This window comes from Amphiura filiformis, chromosome 10 (genome assembly GCF_039555335.1).
Source record: "Amphiura filiformis chromosome 10, Afil_fr2py, whole genome shotgun sequence".
NCBI classification, from domain to species: Eukaryota; Metazoa; Echinodermata; class Ophiuroidea; order Amphilepidida; family Amphiuridae; genus Amphiura; species Amphiura filiformis.
The window spans coordinates 68,308,074-68,327,209 of NC_092637.1; the positions used below are offsets into that span (position 1 = coordinate 68,308,074).

The 19,136-nt window shown below is 37.9% G+C and overlaps 1 protein-coding gene across 1 annotated transcript; it reads left to right on the plus strand.

The window, feature by feature from the left end:
• The first annotated feature begins 230 nt into the window (after positions 1-230).
• On the plus strand, positions 231-18,283 carry LOC140162074 (aqualysin-1-like). Its single transcript, XM_072185364.1, has 8 exons — positions 231-374; positions 1,748-1,873; positions 5,355-5,484; positions 6,979-7,082; positions 10,220-10,367; positions 12,885-13,066; positions 17,037-17,208; positions 18,150-18,283. The coding sequence occupies exons 1-8, from the start codon at positions 231-233 to the stop codon at positions 18,281-18,283; spliced, it is 1,140 nt and encodes a 379-aa protein (XP_072041465.1).
• The last annotated feature ends 853 nt before the right edge of the window (positions 18,284-19,136 follow it).

Sequence of the window (19,136 nt, forward strand, 5' to 3'; positions counted from 1 at the left end):
ATCTGAGTAGCCAATCGCTATCCGGTTACGATACAATACAAAATGTTAACCCATGAGAACTACTACCTTTATACAGCATTTCTGATGGGTGAATTATGATGATATTAATCTGAGTATCCAATCAAAATGCAACTTCTAAATATTGAAACTCAATCCTCAGCAGTACATCTGATTCATACCACGTTGCTGATTGGCTGAATATATGATATGTAACCTTCTTGTAGCCAATCATGTCATCTCTTTTATTGTGTACAGAACAAACAGGACCAATCATGAGAGTACTTATTCTTCTCACCGTAGTGGCTGTAGCCATGGGAGCCAGGCTCCAGAAAGCAGCGGAGAGGGTTCCAGGATCCTACATCATCCGTCTTCAGGTACAGTATGACCTCATTTGTTAGGATCTAAAGGGGATATTTGTAAAATTTTGTGGAAAAATACAAATCTATTTCTTGCGTGTTCGGTGGTTTGTTGGTATTGTGGAAACCATATATGAATGCATGTGATCACAATACGTCAGGGGATCCTTATGCATGGAGGGGGTGAGACACCCCCCACCCGGATACGGAACTGCCAGTTGCTTTTGATCCGTACTACACAGGTTTGCCACGTGACAAAAAATTCCAGCTTCGCCACTTCCGAGCAGTTACCATTGCACATCATCCACGCCAGGGAAAGAATTATTTTCTACAGTCATCAAAGCACGTGTCTTTATAAACTCCCCGCCGGCTGCCGAGAGTAACCTCTATTACAAAGTTAGCTTATACTTGCACTCTACGCTTGGTGAGCGATTGGTTCAAAACTAATCATTGGCTGAACCAATCATCTGAATCGCTAATAACTCAGCGATTCAGCTATGAGTTGTCTTTCTAAATAAACAACATAAATCTATTCATATGTATTGTTGAAGGTCGAGTCTTTCAATGGACTGTATCGAGTAGAGATCAGGCTCCTTCGTTGCATATTATTAGATGAATTGATGTTATTCCTATAATGAAAATAGACTACATTCTTTTGATGTGATTGTATTTTCAAACCCTGTAATATATACCATTGTTTTATTTTGGAACCAAAAATTTGCAAGACTTGCAGTTGAATATATGTGTTGAAACAATGTGATAAGCGTTACTGTGCGAATTGAATTTGCGCTCTGCGTCTTGAGAACAAAAACTGGTGAAAAATCGAATTTTCTCGGGTTAGAAACGTCAAAGACAATAAATAAGCATGCGCAGATTGTTAAAACGTGGCATTTCAGCTAATGAATGGAAACGATGTGGTATCTTATATCACCCAGGTGATCACCCAAATTGAGTCGATCGGCCTATCTCGAACAAATTCGGACTCCCCATGCGTGGCCGCTGAAGAACTCAGTGGATTCGCACTACTATCATGGCAATTTCTGACACGAAGATATTGGGATGATGACGCTGTGCAATGGCGGTATGGGGACTGACACCCGAGGTGATCAGCCACTGCCAGGGCCGTACACCATTGGCAGTATGGGGGAGTGACACCCTCTGGCAATCCTTAAAATGAGAGTTCAATCGCCCACACAGGGGTGTGGAAATTCAAATAGAGTTAACTGAATGGGTGTTTGAACTTATACCATAGTGTGGGAGAATAATGTCATGTCTTAGTGTGTACATGGAAGAAAGATCTCTTTCTTCCATGGTGTGTATATGGATTTCAACTGGAATAGCCTAACCTTCTTAATGCTTTATATGATTTGCTCTTTTTATCTCCCACGCAGGAAGGTGTCAATCAAGACAAGTTTATTTCTTCTGCGGGATTCTCTAAGCTGAATGCAGTCGTAAAATACAAATACAGTTCCATCAATGGCCTAGCCGTGAATATCCCCGACTTTCTCGCTGAGAAGGTAAGTCAGATGCAGGAACCTGAATCTTGGTCCCCTAAATCTTTATCATGTAATGTATACAGAATAAACCGCAAATGTGTAGTGCACAAGATCAGGAAATTGGTTATTGCAGCGCGTGCGCAGGAACCTGAATCTCGGTCTATAAATCACAAATATGTAGGGGACTAGATCGGGTTCGAGGTTATTGCAAAATAGATGAGCATATTGTCAAACTCAATTTATACTTCATTGCTGAGCGACAAACGATTGGTTTATAGCCAATGAAGAAGATTGCTTATATATACGAAGGGAAAAACGCGCTACCTCATTGGCCAAGTACCAATCGCTTGTCACTCAGCGACGGAGTATAAATCCAGCTCAGCACGGCATTAAATGGATAAAGTGATCACAGGTTTATATGGTGAGTTTTACATTATGATGGCCAAATATTGCAGATTAAAAAAAATAATTATTAATTCGTGATTAACAACATGACATTACACACAAGATACAGCCTGTCTCAAAAAAAAATGTCCAAGTGAATAGCGCCCTGAAAATGAAGTTGTGACATGATGATAATATAAACATAAACGTCAAGGGTACAGTCTTTAGCTTTCAAATGCCGTTTGCTCTGTTCAATTTGCTTGTTGCTTGTGTTAATCTCGAGATATGTTTAGTTAACAACGAAAGGGTAAAATCACAATTGTTCCACTTTTACTAGGGAAGAGGGCTATACATGTAAATCAATGAATGACAGTTTATCAAGAGTTCCTTCATGATATCAAAAGAATGCATCGATTACACAACAATACAAAATAATTTTACAGTTTTTACTGTTTTATCGTGATACAGGTATATATAATTATTTTCTTTTTCCACTTGCAACAGATTAAAAGATAAATATTTCACATTCTGCTGTAAAATTTAATGCATGTACATGTCAATGATTTTAAAGGGCATATCTATTGAAAAAACAAGTTTAACTCCATTCGAAAAGAATAATTATTACATTACAAGTTGACACTCGTTGCAATTGTTTTAATCGTATTTCTCCTGAAAAAAGAGAAATTGTGTTTGTAAATTCTGCCTCGTTCACCAATTTACGGTCCTCCCCCGTTCGAAGCAAAATTTATTTCCATGGCAGGAGACTGGTGACGTCACAGTAAATGAAGATTGTTTTGATAAATGATTATTGTTTAGTCCAGATATTTCTCAAAAACTTAATTTCACAATTTACTAATATATAAAAAAGAAGCGGCTGATTTTATCCATATGTTTAAAAACCATACAATTTGTAACACTTGATTAGACTCTTTTTCTGTGGACAACAACAGTATAATACGTTCTTTGCATTGAGAGCGTTTACAGTCCCTTCTCTCTAAGCAGGCATCTCATTTCATGACATCAAATTTTTCTAGGTCAAATCTGTCTCGTTCGAAGGAACTCATCGCTTAAGTTGGTTTTTACGGAATATCAATTTTAAACGTCTTATTTTCTCAAAAAAGGAGTCATTTTCATTGTCATTTCATGATATTAGCTTGCCAATGATATGATGTTGTCCGAGCAATATATATGACTTTTAACATGGTAAACACTGCTCTCTTTGCCACTCAAAACATGTTAAAAGACAAATAAATATTGCACACTCTGTTGTAAAACTAAAATCATGTCAACGTAAATTGCGCTCTTTTATTAACTATTAATTTTGGATATAACATTCTATTCAATTTTCGAAAAAGTGGCACAAAAGGGTTTCATACATTTGTGTTTAGTGAAGTAGATCTCTGGATTACCAAAACCAAAATGAATGAAACAAACAGTATTGAAAAGCTAGGACTAATCCATTGACATTGATGTAAGTATCATGTCACAACATTATTTTCTAATTGACAAAGAGGGCGCTTTTCACTTGCACATTTTTTTTGGGAGACAGGCTGTATACTGATTAATGCTCCAAACTTTCCAAATCAGTTAATATTCTGACTTTCCGCTTGATTTAAACTTTGGAGAGAAGTACATAATAATACTAGCTTAGCAATGTTTGTAGCCCTACCTATACTAATTAAGGTAACGAGGCTGTGCGTTTTAATCGAAAAACTCATTCTTTTGCCGGTGATTTCGAAACACACAAAACCAAAGAACTTGGGCCAGTTAGTTTTAAACTTCAAAGGGTTTATGAACTCTTTCTTAAACAGTATATGTATGTTGGTTGGTACAGCTTATAAAAATATTTAAAGCAATGTAAATCTTTAGTGATTCGATAAGTAGCCCTGTAAGCTGGCGCGCGTACGTCTAATATTAATTGGTAATCAGTGCGTAGTTCTGAAGTCACACAACATTGACTTTTCCAAATAAACGTCATAGGCTCCTGGACTCTGTTGGCAGACTGCAGTCTGCACAGAGAGTACAAACTTCAGACTACAAATCTCCCACAAAAACTTTAAAAGGATCCATGCATTGATGAACTTCGATAGCTGAGGACTGTTAATTAAGGTGCCTTAGTCCCCAATGATAAGAGAAAAGAGTGTCATGATACCGATATAATAAATGTTTATAACAACATAATTCATCATGTGTTATCCTCGATATTTTTGTCCCATAAATTAAATTCCTGTGGGCGTTATATATTTCATGTTTACAAGAAACGCATTAAGGGGAGGCGATCTTTTGTGCGCAATTATAAGGACAAGGGGATTCACTCTATCATTATAAAAGAATTGGAAGAAATCAAAGAGCCCCAGGAATACAAATTGTAGTGTAATTCACGCCAGACACAATATTTTTAATGACAAAAAGGTATTTTTGTAATCGATCAAAAACCAAACGTTTTATACCAATTTTTAATTTAGCTTGAATCCGTAAATATGGCACCTCTCACCTTTTTTTAGGTCAAGGCTGTTTTGACCATTATGCAGCGAACCATTGCTGAAGCTATTTCACATACATGTTCAAAACACTCTAGATAAAAGAATGTGGCCATAGATACTGCTGAAATATCTTTTGTTGATTTCGAATGATAATGTCTTAACGTCTTAAATTTTAAGGTCAAATTCCTAAAATCAAAACAAAACATTGCGACGCAGATATTCCCCAACTTATGCAATGTCATCATCGTATATATCAGTGTCTTTATTATTTGTTTTAGGCCTTTTCCAAACGTTCGTGCTATTTATGCATAAAACGGCCAATCTATCTTTACAAAATGCATAATTTTTATGTAAACAAAAGGTTAAAGATAGCATTATGAGATTTATCTTTTATTATTACACTCTTTTGTTCATCTGCCTCCGTGGTCGAGCGGTAAAGAGCGGGACTGATAATCAATGACGGGTTGAATCGTTGGTTCGAGTCCAATCGAAGCCTGTGGAATCTGTTTTTTCTTCAAAATTCATGATCGCATTCCGAAATGAGTAACTTGTCGGTAAATCGTGTATCGTATCCTTAATATCGGCATAAGCTACCTCATTAAAAAGGACATTCGTCTTTTACTCTGATTCTACAGCTGCTTGCCCTTGATGGTGTCGAGTATGTGGAAGAAAATGGTATTGCCTACACCCAGGCAGTCGCCTCTTGGGGTCTAGACCGTGTTGATCAACGAGGCCTGCCTCTTGATAACACCTACAATCCACCACGTAAGTAACAAAAACTATTAACATAATAACAAAGTAAGAAAAACTAATAAAATAGCAAAGAGACGTGAGAGAAAACTTAATAAACAAACTCATTGCCAAAGTTTCTATTTCCCTCAATACACACTCTGCTGGTTCCCCCGAAGCAGTGATGTAACATGAGTAATTACTAATTACCATAGCGATAGCTGAAAACAATTTTTGAATGTATTGCCCTACACTATATTGTGGCTGCACTCATCACGTGTCATGTCTATGTATGTGTGCAAGCATAGATAGAATACAATACCGCTCTTTTCGAAGACCCTAATCGTACATATATGGGAGTGACACGTACATGGACTCTGTATGTGAAATTTCCATATTATTACGGTCCAGGTCTTTGTGCCTATTCTTTGATAATCCGTGGTGCGATGCAGAGTTAGAGCGTACGTCTAGTGCTGGGCAACACATTCAAAAATAATTTTCAACTATCGTATTGGTACTGTAAAATGGAGTAACTTCGGCCAATTTTCAGAGTTTTCAAACCACTGCTTCCCAACAAAACCAATTATATTTCTAATTAATTGTTATTTAGGACATTAGGGTTCCCCTCTACACCCCTACAAAAATTTAAGGGTGCTCTAGGGGTTAAAAATAGCCTGACCAAAGTTATCTTATCTATTCTATATCATATTGTAAACCAAGTAATGGGTTTTTATGACATGTGCTTCTATTTAGTGACCTTGAATCGCTTCTTAACATGACCATTAACTTGAGATTTTATGCATTTCTAATGCTTCCTTTGTCATTTTGCAACGTCAGTCCTTCCAACCGCAAAGGAATCACCGTAAGAAAATTCCACGATTGGTCGATTCAGAACAGATTTCACCATCTACAACATGTACACCTTATAATAAAGCATACTAACTTTATAATAAGGAATACTAACTTTAATAAAGACTTTTGGTCAAAACTGTGACAGGATAGGTAGTTTTCAACAGATTTTCAACAGATTTACCACAGTCGCCTTGCTATAAACATTGAATTGCGTTATCTGTTGACCTAATGAGAGAACATGTTTTTAGGGTGAAGTGTTAGCTTTCGTTCGATATAAAAAAATTCTGATTGGATGAGGGGAACACTTGAGGTTTTGACAAAAACCAATCACAGAGGCCCATTTTCCAGCTAGAAGCTCCACAGCTCTTATGATGCTATGCACTCAACCGTGTAGTGTAATCAAAGACTGTGTATAGACAATTCACTGCTTACTTGGAAGCTCTTGGACGAAAATGTGTGTTCAGGTGTATCGAGGTGGAAAATGTGCATAGATGGTTTATAATAGATTCGTTTTTGTATAGAAACCTTTCCATATGTTGTGAATACGAGTAATAGTTCTGAAGCTTTCATGGCTATAGGCGTCGTTACTTTTTGTGAAGTACAATGCCGGAATACTGTTCAAATCGCAGACTAGCAACTATGATTATACTTATTTCAACGTGCATTGTTTCCATATAGGTAGCGGCGCCGGAGTAAATGTATACATCATTGATACTGGTCTCCGTCATTCCCATCAAGACTTCGAGGGTCGTGCAGCTTACCATTATGACTATCAACCAAGTGTAAGTATTGACAGTAAAACAGGAGCAAAAATCCCCTGCGAGTTTTGTGATTAAAGCCATAATTTATGATTTCGATCAAATTTTAATTCTGTTATTCTTTGCCAAAAATATAATGTAATAGAAGTTACAACTGTGAAGAAGGGTTTCTGATCAGTTTAAGCAGAAATAATGAGGTTAATTAAAAGAAATCCACTTAACTGTGAAGCGTTATGTGGGAATTGGCGAATAACACGGGGATCCACGGTTTTAAAACTCTTAACTTTGACTGTGATTCAAGCACTTCAGGCTTAGTATTTCACAGGGTATTTAACTGCGCCATTGGGTATTAATCGTTACAGAAAATTTAAATTTTAAATAAAATGAGGGCGTCCCTATATGAGTCAACTACACATTTTTGCTTTAAAGGTATCACTTGAAAAACAAGAACATATGGAAGTTAGAGTCTAAATGACCAGTTGTCCTACGTATAGGGTGTATCGGGTGGCCAAGGAGAAAACCAGACATAATTATACTGAAGGTGAAATTAACGCCTATTCATTCTACTGTCTGACCATTTTCATGGGAAATGTTGAAAACTTGGAGTGTGTGGCTTTAAGGTTCAAAATCAGTTTCAATATCATAAACTAACCTCCAAAAATAGAAAAAACTTCGGTGGCAAAAATGCACCCTTCTCAGATGAGTTAAAGGTCATACAGGGGTCAAATTCAAAAATAATCTTGTTAATCTTGTCACAACAATCATTGACCGTGCCCCTACATGTCACATGAAACTCGTGGGGTCAAAAGTCACGCAGGGGTCACAGGGGTCAAAAAATCTTAAAATTGTTTTATTTGCTAAGAAAAACATAGGACAGTAACGGTATGTTCAATCATAAATTGTGATGTGGTATTTTTTATTTTGGATCAAAGGTCATTAAGGGGTCGCTTCCGGTATAAAACGAAATATCTTTAAAATGCTTCTTCTCCCAAAAATTACGTAGGACAGTGACGTCACTTGCACACATGCATTGTATTACCCAGTGTCTATGGGGTCCTCACAGATTTTGGGTCAAAGGTCATTAAGATGTCACTTCCGATATAAAATGAAAACCTTCAAATATTTTATTTGCAAAGAAAAGCATAGGACAGTAACGGTATCTTCATCAATGAATTGTGTTTACCCAATGTATATATGGTATTGTTATGTGGGTTTAAAGGTCATTAAGGTTATATAATGGACTTTTCAAGGCTTGATTCCAGAGGGGCGTAAGTTAATAATAGAAACAGTCATAAAATGAACTCTAAAGCGTACTTTGTGTATCAATCTGCATGCACATGACCACGAACCTATGAAACCGTGGCACGTGAGTCATCATATGTTGTAGGGATAGGGAGGGGGGAACCATGATATGGGCTGCCGGGGTGGGGGAAGCCGGTTTTCTGCAATTTTCCTATGGTATTTTATAAATTCTCAATTTTTTAAATATTATCCTTAGATGATATCTGTCGTGAAATAAATCAATGCCGCTATAGGCTATAATAGGCCTAATAGGCCTACCCTGATTATGCAATATATACAACAATAACTACAACAACAATAACAAAACCAACAACCAATATCTAATTTGTAAAAAAATATTCATAGGCTTATATAGGCCGCGCCTATTTAGATTAGTAGGCCTATTCCTGAATTATACAATAATAATAAAAAACAAACGGCAAAAACAATCAATCACTGCAGTCAGAAAGAAACGAACAAGAAAGAAGACAGAAAAAGAGAAAAAGTAAGAAAAAATAGAAAATAATAGAATTGGACCACACAGGGACTCGAACCCGTACTAGTTGACCAGCTCAAAACTATTACATAGTCGAGAAGAGCATAACGCAAGCGCAGTAACCGATTGAGCTACGGAGAAATAATGTTGGTAGTTAGATGTCAAAATTAACGTTCCACAATCAAGATATCGATAATGTATTAACAAAACAGTTTTTTCTCAATCAAGATTCTCGAAAATGTTTCTTAGTGTAACCTTAAGGGGTCACTTCCGGTCTAAAACGAAATTCCTGCAAAATGCCTCTTCTGGCACACATCACAATTAGTAGATTGATGCCACGTGCACACATGCATTGACATTAGCCAATGTCTATGGGGTGTTCAAAGATTTTGGGGTCAAAGGTCATTAAGGGTCACACCACGGCTATGTTCGTGGTCTTATACCACAGTTATGTACATGTCTAGTATTATCTTTTTTTCCTCTTAAATTTTAGCCACCCCCGACCGTGCCCCCCCGTTTGGGCACATGCCCACACGGCCCTGTGGTAATCAGGCTATGACGGTCTGCACTATCCCCTGGCCCTAGTAAAGCTCAGGCTCGAGGGGACGGGGTTAAGAAGCATGTGGTCTACTCTAGTCTACAAACAAGACTAATCAGTCAGTCAATTAATAAAGGGAGTGTTCATAAATACTTGGGGGGGGGGGTGGCTGTGCAAAATGGGGGGGGGGGGCAAAAGTTTTAGGTCTTCAAAAGGGGGGAGACCATAAAGATTTGACTCCTTACAGAAGGGAGGGTCAAAAAAGTTTTAACCAATATTGATAAAAAAAATTTGCGCACTTCTCGCGCATTTAACCATATTTGAGAATTATGAAATTCTGTTTTAATACCAAAATCGACCTTTGATTTTAACCAAATTGGTAGCATAAAAGTTATATAAAGTCGTATACACGTAATATATGGACGTTGTAAGTCCGTAAATCTGTGAACTCGTATTCGTGTTGTGACAACGTTATTCCCGAACGTTATGTTTCGACGTCAAGTTGTGAACGTCGAAATAACGTCACTATGACGTTATATCAACGTCCGAAAATAACGTTGTCACAACATGAATACGAGTTCACAAATTAACGTCATTACGACGGCCGTAGATTACGTTGTATCTCGGCCAGTTCATGACTTTTTAAACCATGAGCGTTAGGGGGGGTCAATTTTTTTGCATGTCTATGAAGGGGGGTCAAAAAGTTTCAGGTTTTCTCGAGGGGTGGTCAAAAAAGTTTCGACTCCGAAAATGTCCAGTGCCCAGTCCCCTCCTCACCAAAGTATTTATGAACACTCCCTAATCAGAAATAATTGACAATCATTTGTACTTTCATATTTACTACAGAACGGAGGTGAAGATTGCAACGGGCACGGAACACACTGCGGTGGTACTACTAGTGGATATACCTATGGTATTGCACAAAGTTCTATGGTGTTTAGTGTTCGTGTGCTCAGCTGTTTTGGATCTGGTTCCTGGGCTAATGTTATTGCTGGTATGTACTCTCATCCCTATACACGGCTTAGGCCAGAAAAATTCGTTGATTGTCCATAATTCCCTTCCAAGGGGTAGGGTCGGTCGATCGGATTTTTTAAAATTATTTTTTAAAGGTCATAGCCAAAACATGTTTGCCTAATTAGCTTAACAAAATAGCCCAAATAGGTGTCAATTTTTAGTTTAGATGTGTGAAGAAACTGTTTTAAAAACTGCTTAGTATGTCAAAAAATTTGGGGAAAAAAATCTTTCTGAAATTTCCAAAATTAGGGTTGGTAGACTTTTACACGGTAAAAAAAAACAAAAATCCAAAACAACAACAAAATGTACCGACAGTATGACAGACTTAAAGTACAGACACGTTTTTGCCTCCGAATAATTTCAACCGGTTCAGAAATTTAAAAATTATAACGCCTGGTCCTTGTTTGTTAACGTTTCCACCGGATAGCCTGTGGCTAATCTAAGACCACCATTGGCCATGCGCTCAGTGTAAACCCCACCCTAGCTAAATCAGGAATGTGTTTTACATTAATGGTGCGCAGATATATCAAAGTCACCGTCATCACGTCATATGATCTAGATTAAATATAGAATCTTTTATAACCTATAGTTATATTTAGAAATCGGGAATTGCGGAAAACTTAAGGGCTGGGGTATGAACGTTTGGACAGTATTTATTTTGGGACATTAGAGCACATCAGACATATCGAATTGCATTCTGAATACTAAGAATGTCATTCTGATATCAAATAATTTTGATTTTTTGAAATTTGCAATTTGATACACATTTTATGGCAAATCATTAAAAATTGATATTTTTGATATTTAACAGTTACTGTACTTGAAGTAAACTTTATAAATCTGATGATTTATACTTAAAGTGTATGTAGGTGGGATGAAAACCCGACGATCAATTGACAATTTTGACCTTTCGTATCGAAGATATGGATTTTTCCCCAAAACACCAAAAAAATTAGGTCTTTTTGGGAAAAAATCCATATCTTCAATATGAAAGGTCAAAATTTTCAATTGACCGTCGGCTTTTCCCCTGCTACATACACTTTAAGAATATATCATTAGATTTATATAATTTACTTCGAGGACAGTTATATATCAAAAATTTGAAAAATATCAAATTTTTATAATTTGTCATAAAATTTGTATTATATTGTGATTTAAAAAAAATGAAAATTATTTGATATCGGAAAGACATGCTTCGTATTCAGAATGCAATTCGATAGGTCTGAGGTGCTCTCATGTCCCATAAAAAATACTGTCGAAACGCAATAAACGCTCATTTTGGATCCCTTAAACAAATTAAAGTTTTTTACCTTCTGGTATAGCAACACGTGAAGTGCCAATATGACCTAACCATTCTAAACCTTTAACATTTTCCCGATGAACTCTCACCCTCCTACAATATAACGCCTATGATTGTCCCGTATTTTTATGGAATAGGGAGTAGACTGGGATACATATTATGGAATCGAGACGTAATGTAACTCCTAAACTCCCCTTCCCATAATTTGTACTACGTGTAGGCTTACCTAATATGAAATTAATGCCAACAATTCTTGTGCATCCCCGTCCTTCACCCAGTAAATATTAAGACAGCCATGCTGCAAACTAGGCTCTTATGAGTCGTAGCGAGTTCCGCTCGGCCACCGTGCTCCCATAATTCAATGAACTTCTCTGGAAACCCGTTTTTTCTTCGTATAGACACACTTGCCTTATATCCATATGACAAAAAATAGAATGAATATTCATATAGGTTTCTATATACATGATATAATTTTATAACTAAATCAACAAGAATGCATTAAGTGCTTGATCAGAAATCATTGCACCAGCAACCATGATCTGTACTAGGCCTGCCTAAGATGGAATCGCTGTCCACTTATGTGTTACTTAAGATTCATCACCAGTGGCGGTGAAATGCCGCCAATCTTCGGGGGGTAAATTTCCAAATGGAGTGTCAAAATTGCTTGCCCTCTTTCCCCAGAGCTCATTATCAGGTTATTCCATTTGAATTCCATACACCTCTATGGAAAACATGACCTTAATCTTCCACACAGGGAGTATAAATTTAAAATTCGGTTAAATGGGTGGCTCCATTTGAAATCTTCATCCCCCTGTGTGGGAGATTAAGGTCATGTAACAAATGTAGGTCAAATAGCCCAATTGCGCATTCCCGAATTCGGAACATGTGGCCTATTCGATATTAACATTCACATGTTGTCATCATCGTATATTTCTCATTGGCTTAGGAAGAATTTCAACATGGGGGGGGGGGGGTTCTGAAACTTGACAAATATATACTCCGAGGGGGTTTCCGCCCCGGATTCAGATGATTTTGCAAAATAAAGGTCACTAGCACCCATTTTCCGTAACTTCACCTAGGATTAATGGAGGGGTGGGGGAGGGGCTGAAAGGTATTCTAGCCCCCCGCACCAAAATTATTGAGGGGGCTGAGCCCCCGGTTCCTAAGCCTATGTTTCTATTAACTCCAACATTATAGGAATTGAATCCGTCGGCAGTGCTAGTGGATTGAGAGTTGGATCCATGTCTCTCGGTGGAGGTGCCTCACAGTCTGTTGATGATGCCGTTTCGGCCGCTGTTGGTGCAGGAGCTGTTATGTCCGTAGCCGCAGGGAACTCCAATGACAATGCTTGCAACTACTCACCAGCACGTGAACCAACGGTGAGTGGTCGCCTTTCTTCGGGCTTTTTAATTTTTTTAAAAATCGAAACATCGTAAAAACTGAATGCTGAATGTAAATATAGGTGGTAAATTCCTCGAGCCGCACCCTCAAGGCACATCCCGTAAAATAATACTTCTAGAAATCATTTTCTCAGTCTGTGCATGCGTATAGCATAATTATTTAATCTTAAGACAAAGTGCGATAAAGTAATGCAATAAGAGTGCTTGAATTGTATGTATTTATTATATCCCTAACGCCCCAGGGGCTTTTTGGCGACGGGAAGGGAAAGAAGGAAGAAATAAAGAGAGAAAACAAAGAAAGAAGTTGTTTGCTCTGGGTGGGATTCGAACCCGAGACCCCTCGCATGCCAAGCACAAGGTCGGCGACACTTTGCCACGGGTCTTCGCTGGCCAGCAAAACCGTGCCTATATATCACTTAGGACGATTGCGTCATCACACCACGTGGGATGCACGCACGAACAGCGTATATGGTCAATTCCAGCCAAAGCGGGCCAAAATTCTCTCTGGGGGCCATTTTGAAAATGTTTTCCTTTTCAATTCAAGACTTATCAAATGAGACGATCATGTCTAGTGAATCATCAGGTGGAAGTGCCATCGGATTGAAAAATAACTTTTCTTGCTAGACCAAATAAAGTGTTAAATGCGCATATGCATGTTACCCACGAATTCAAGCATTTTTCACCTGTTGTACGCCATAAAATTTCACTTTCTTTAATATCTTTCAATATTTTATGTGTGACTCATATACACTAGAAATCGGTGAAGACTTTGAACGTAAAATAGAATTTTATTACATATATCTATACAGAAATATTTTGGTTATTACAAATTTTAAGAAAGAACCAGGTGTACAGTTAAGATTGTGTCAATTCTTCGAACTCTTTCCAAAGTGGCTGTCATTTAACATTACTGCATTATTTCGAAAGATTAGAATAAATGCTTCATATAAATATATAGTTAGATTTTGTATCTCGTCGCAGGATGAAGATCTCGGATGGATTCGTGGGTAACAGCGTCTGGAAAATAGCAATTCCTATTAATTTTTTTAAATAAAAATAAAAAATACTTTTCCGTATGTCAATAATTCAGGCTGCAATGGCACTAAAATGAATTTTAATCAAAATACAGACTACATGGAATATTTAGAATGGATCATTATGGCATTTTGGGTATAAAAATTTTGAGAATAATGAAGTTGCCAAATTCAAATAGACAGAGCAAACAGTTTTATATTATTATTTTAGTAAAATCATTCCATATTTTCATGCAGCAATATTCTATTAACTCGTGTTTGACAGTTCCTACGAACTAAAACACTATCAATACATTGTTAACTATAATTTAAGTAGGGATTCGTGGGTAACCAAAATGTTCGTGGGTAACACATATTTGAAGGTATGTATTGGTAAGCGGCAAAATAGAAAATATTACAGAAGGTTGGAAACCACCATGCGGTTATTCCTCCATTGTGTTTCAATGATTCCCGTTTCTCTAACCAATTGCATTTACCCAAAAAATGGTAATTTAGGATAATCAATCAAAACTTCATGATGCAGCTTCAGTACACCTTCAAGAGGACGCTATTAAACAGGACTGTTTTGGAACCTATTTCGCATGTTTTCAAAATGTTAAGATGCATAAGAAACATATAATTTACGAGTAAATCCTTGGATTCGTGGGTAACGCCGAATTCGTGGGTAAAGCTATAAGTACTATAGTACCGTTTGGGGTTTGCGTTTCTTAGGTGTATAAACTGTAAGTACTGTCAAAATTATAGCATACCCATGGCTTGAATATGTGCTGATTTAAACTTAAAATAAACAATCTCCTTATTTTTCAAGGTTAGCATCTATTCGGGATTCGTGGGTAACAAAAGTTTAAACCGTCGTAGATTCTTTTTAAAGCGGTGAACGTATTTTTACGATTTACAATTTCAAGCGCTTGTCAAACTAAATTCAGTGTCCAAAGTCATTAAATGTTAATTTAAGTTATGGCAATTATATTTGCTGGACTCGTGGGTAACAGTTGATACGTGGGTAACGTCAAATTTGATTTTATGGAATTTTATGGGTAAAACGTATTTGCATAAAATAATCACTTGGACCTCAGAATTATAGAACGAAACTTCGTTTCATGATATAGTCATTTATGGCATATTCACTTAACATTTTTCAGAACGATCATTTTATTTTTGATACGCGGGTAACAAAATTATTAGCCAAATTGACTTAATGGCCTCTAGAGTCCAAAAACTTTGGTGGAATTCAATCGTTTTACATATGATGAGAGATCATGCAAACGTCTTTCTAACGGTAATAATTTCATTTTTATTGAAGGACATTCAATGACATATATGGTGCTTTATCTTTGAATTCGTGGGTAACGCCAATTCATTTAAGCTATCATAACTTGTCCCCTGGTATGACTTGCTAGTAAAGGCCTATATGCACAAAGAGAGCACATTGGACGTGACATGATATGCTCCATCAATAACGTGATTTCCTTTATTAATGACATTTTAAAGTGGAAAATTAACATAGAGAGAATTTTGTCCCGCTTTCGCTGGAATTGACCATATATCAAGTAGTATTTTGTAGTACCTGGGCGTGTTAGGGTTAAAATGACATTAAAAATAAGCGTAGTCAGCATCATAGGGCTTGCAGTATATCGAGATGATTGGCATGTGGTTTCAAAAGAAATGGTCACTGCAATTTGATTGCTATTTCATTCTGATTGGTCATTCAATCCCTTACACTGAACACTGAACACATAGGGTAGATGTATCATATAGAAGTCCCAAGTATTTAAATGAGGTTTAATAAAAGAAACCATATGAATAGACTCTCAAGGATGCCTGCTCAAGGATAACCTCATTTGAATATTAGGGACTTCTATCCATAGAGGTTATGCGTGAATTATTGATTGGCTCCAAACAAAGGATTTGAACCGGTGTCCTTCACCGTAATCATGGCGCAGTGCAGTGCATTCAATCAAACATTGTCGTCAACCTATTTGATCGTAGTGCATTTGTTATGTGTGTGAGACGAACTGTCGCGGTAGATTGCAAGCATGCTTTTGTTGAATGCATTTGAGTACTCCGCCATATTTTCGGTATGATATGATACGTCATATGCGCAACCTCTATAGGACTTCTCAAAATATAATACATGTTTGTTTGATTGCTTGAATTGAGGGGGGGGGGGGTGGCAAAGACGAAAAAAATCCCCGGTTGCATCATTTTGCCCGGCATATCAATTTGTAAGCGCTCTTTAGCAAAGTCATACCACATTCGCCTTGCTTTTGTTCGATATAAAAAATCTGATTGGATGAAGGGAACACTTGAGGTTTTGACAAAAAGCAATCACAGAAGCCTATTTTCCACTAGAACTCACACAGCTCTTATGATGCTATGCACTCAACCGTGTAGTATAAACACAGACTACGTAAAGACAAGACTCGCGTGCTTGGAAATATGTGTGTGCTCGGGTGTATCAAGGTGGAAACTGTGCGTAGATGCATTTATAAGAGGATGGTTTTTGCAGTCAAACCTTTTCAAATGGTGTTATCAGTGGGATATAATACATACATATACCTTTTTTTAGAGAGACTGTAGGCCTACAAATAAAGTCTTCGAGCTTCCACAGAAGGACTTTATTGGGAGAATGCAGTTTTTTACGCTATTTGGCCCATGATCGGGGTACATTTTGGTGGGAAACGGGTTCCTTTTCTTTTCCTTTGCCTTCCCGATTTTGTCTTTCATTTTTGTCATGGGGGCACTTTTCTCTTTCATTTTTTTTGTCAGGAGGAGGGGGTCACTCCTCCCCCTGCCACCCCACACCCCGCTGGCTACGTTACTGTTCTCTTGCCACGTGCATGGCAGTTTAAACATGCGGTATAAAACATCCTATTAGTAGGCCTACTCTAAATCGTCCTTTTGAAATTATTCAGGCTATTACTGTAGGAGCAACTGATAGTTCTGATCAACGAGCATCATTCTCAAGCTACGGATCTTGCCTCGATCTCTTCGCCCCTGGAGTCAGCATCACCAGTGCATGGCATACTAGTGACACGGCCAGCAATACGATCAGCGGAACTTCGATGGCTTGCCCACACGTCTCAGGTAAAATAACTTTATTTATTTCATTCATTCATTTCGTTCATACTTTATTACTAATGTAATTATCAATTTTTGTTTGTTTTTATGGTTGGGTATTTTGTGTGCATAAAGTAGGGGGAGGGTGAGTGGGCAGACCAAAATATGTCGTAAATTTATTCCACTTTTGTGCCATATTTCACCAGTTTAGCTTCAATATGGTCAAATTTTTTCTCTGGCTTCACGTGCATTTGCATGCGCGTATTTTTTTTTGGGGGGGGGGGAAGCCAGCCCCCGGGGTCAAAAGTAGGGGGCGGCCAAAACGAAGGGGCGGCAGAAGAAGAAGGGCGGCTAAAAGAATTAGTAAAGAATAATAAAATTTGAAAAAGTACAATAAAGTGTGAAAAATGTTAGTATACATTGCTTTTAGGGCGCTAGCGCCTTAAATCCTTCTTCTTTTTTTCCCTTTTTTTTTTGCGCTTCACTTTTTCAAACCACCGGAAAAAAAATTGCGTCAACCTTTTCGGGCTGTTGAGGAAGGGCGGCAAAATGTAATTTCATTCAGCCCCCCCCCCCCCCGGGGGTAGGAGCGGCCACGGTACGCCACTGATTTGTACCATAAACTTATTTTATCGTCAAAAGAGGCTGGATTCACTAGACCTCAAAATTTACGCCACTTGAGGCAAACACCTCATACGTATGGACAAACAAATCATTGTTTTAGCTTACGTTTTGGACACCCATACACAAACAATAATGGGAAATGGTCAACGAATGGCTTCAATTGGTTTTTCATTTGTGGGTTAATTTTAGTTTGATACACTTTTACCCGGCACCTTACCATCATAATATGCAAAACCACATACTTTGCAAAAACTCGTAAATTTGCATAGTGCCATTCTATAATATCCTGACAGTGTAATAAGTAATTATAATAATGATAATTTCAAACATTCCAATAATCACAGGAGGAGCCGCCCTACTCCTTGCCAGAGGTGTAGCAGCCGGTAGTGTTCCTGCTACCATGGTTAGTGAGGCAACTTCTGGCGTAGTTGGTAACCCAGGAAGAAACAGTCCAAATCTCTTGCTCTACGTCCAATAAAAAAACAAATAGTAAGTAGACATGTGTATATTTACCTGTACTCTATATTAGGCACCGTACAGCAAAAATTTTACTTTCATGTGACGATAAAAGCTTTTCAACATCACACCACCACCACCATCACCAGGTCCACCACCACTGTTAACACTCACCACCACCACCGATAACACTCACCACCACCGTTAACACTCACCACCACCACCGTTAACACTCACCACCACCGTTAACACTCACCACCACCACCGTTAACACTAATCACCACTACCGTTAACACGCATCACCATCACCGTTAACAATCACCACCACCACCGTTAACACACATTACCACCGTTAACACCCACCACCACCTCCGTTAACACTCACCACCACTACCATTAATACTCACCACCGCCATCAGTAACACTCCCACACACCACCACCCAGGTCCATCAGCACCGCCACCAGTATGAGTGAGTTGGCGCAGCGGTTGTTCCGTCGCTTTGCACCACTGATTCCCGGGTTCAAACCCTGGCCGTGCTCCATCCATGTTCGCTCTCGCATGTTTTCTCCTGGATCCCACCAGCAAACACAAAAATGTTCTTAAAAAGTTAATCAAAGGTTCAATAACATTCATATGTCGGATTATATAATATGTTTTTTCAAAGTCATTGCTAAATATTTTGGGCAAACATTTTTGCAAAATATTTTGTCAATTAGTTACATTCTTTCAGAATATTTTGCATCACGTTTTCAAAAAGGTTTAATGGTTTGTATACCCTTTATAAATTATAACCCGACATTTTAATCCTTTTCTGTAAAACGTTGAGTGTTTGCTGGCGGTTTCCTCCTACTTTCAAAATAGGTGATTAGTTGT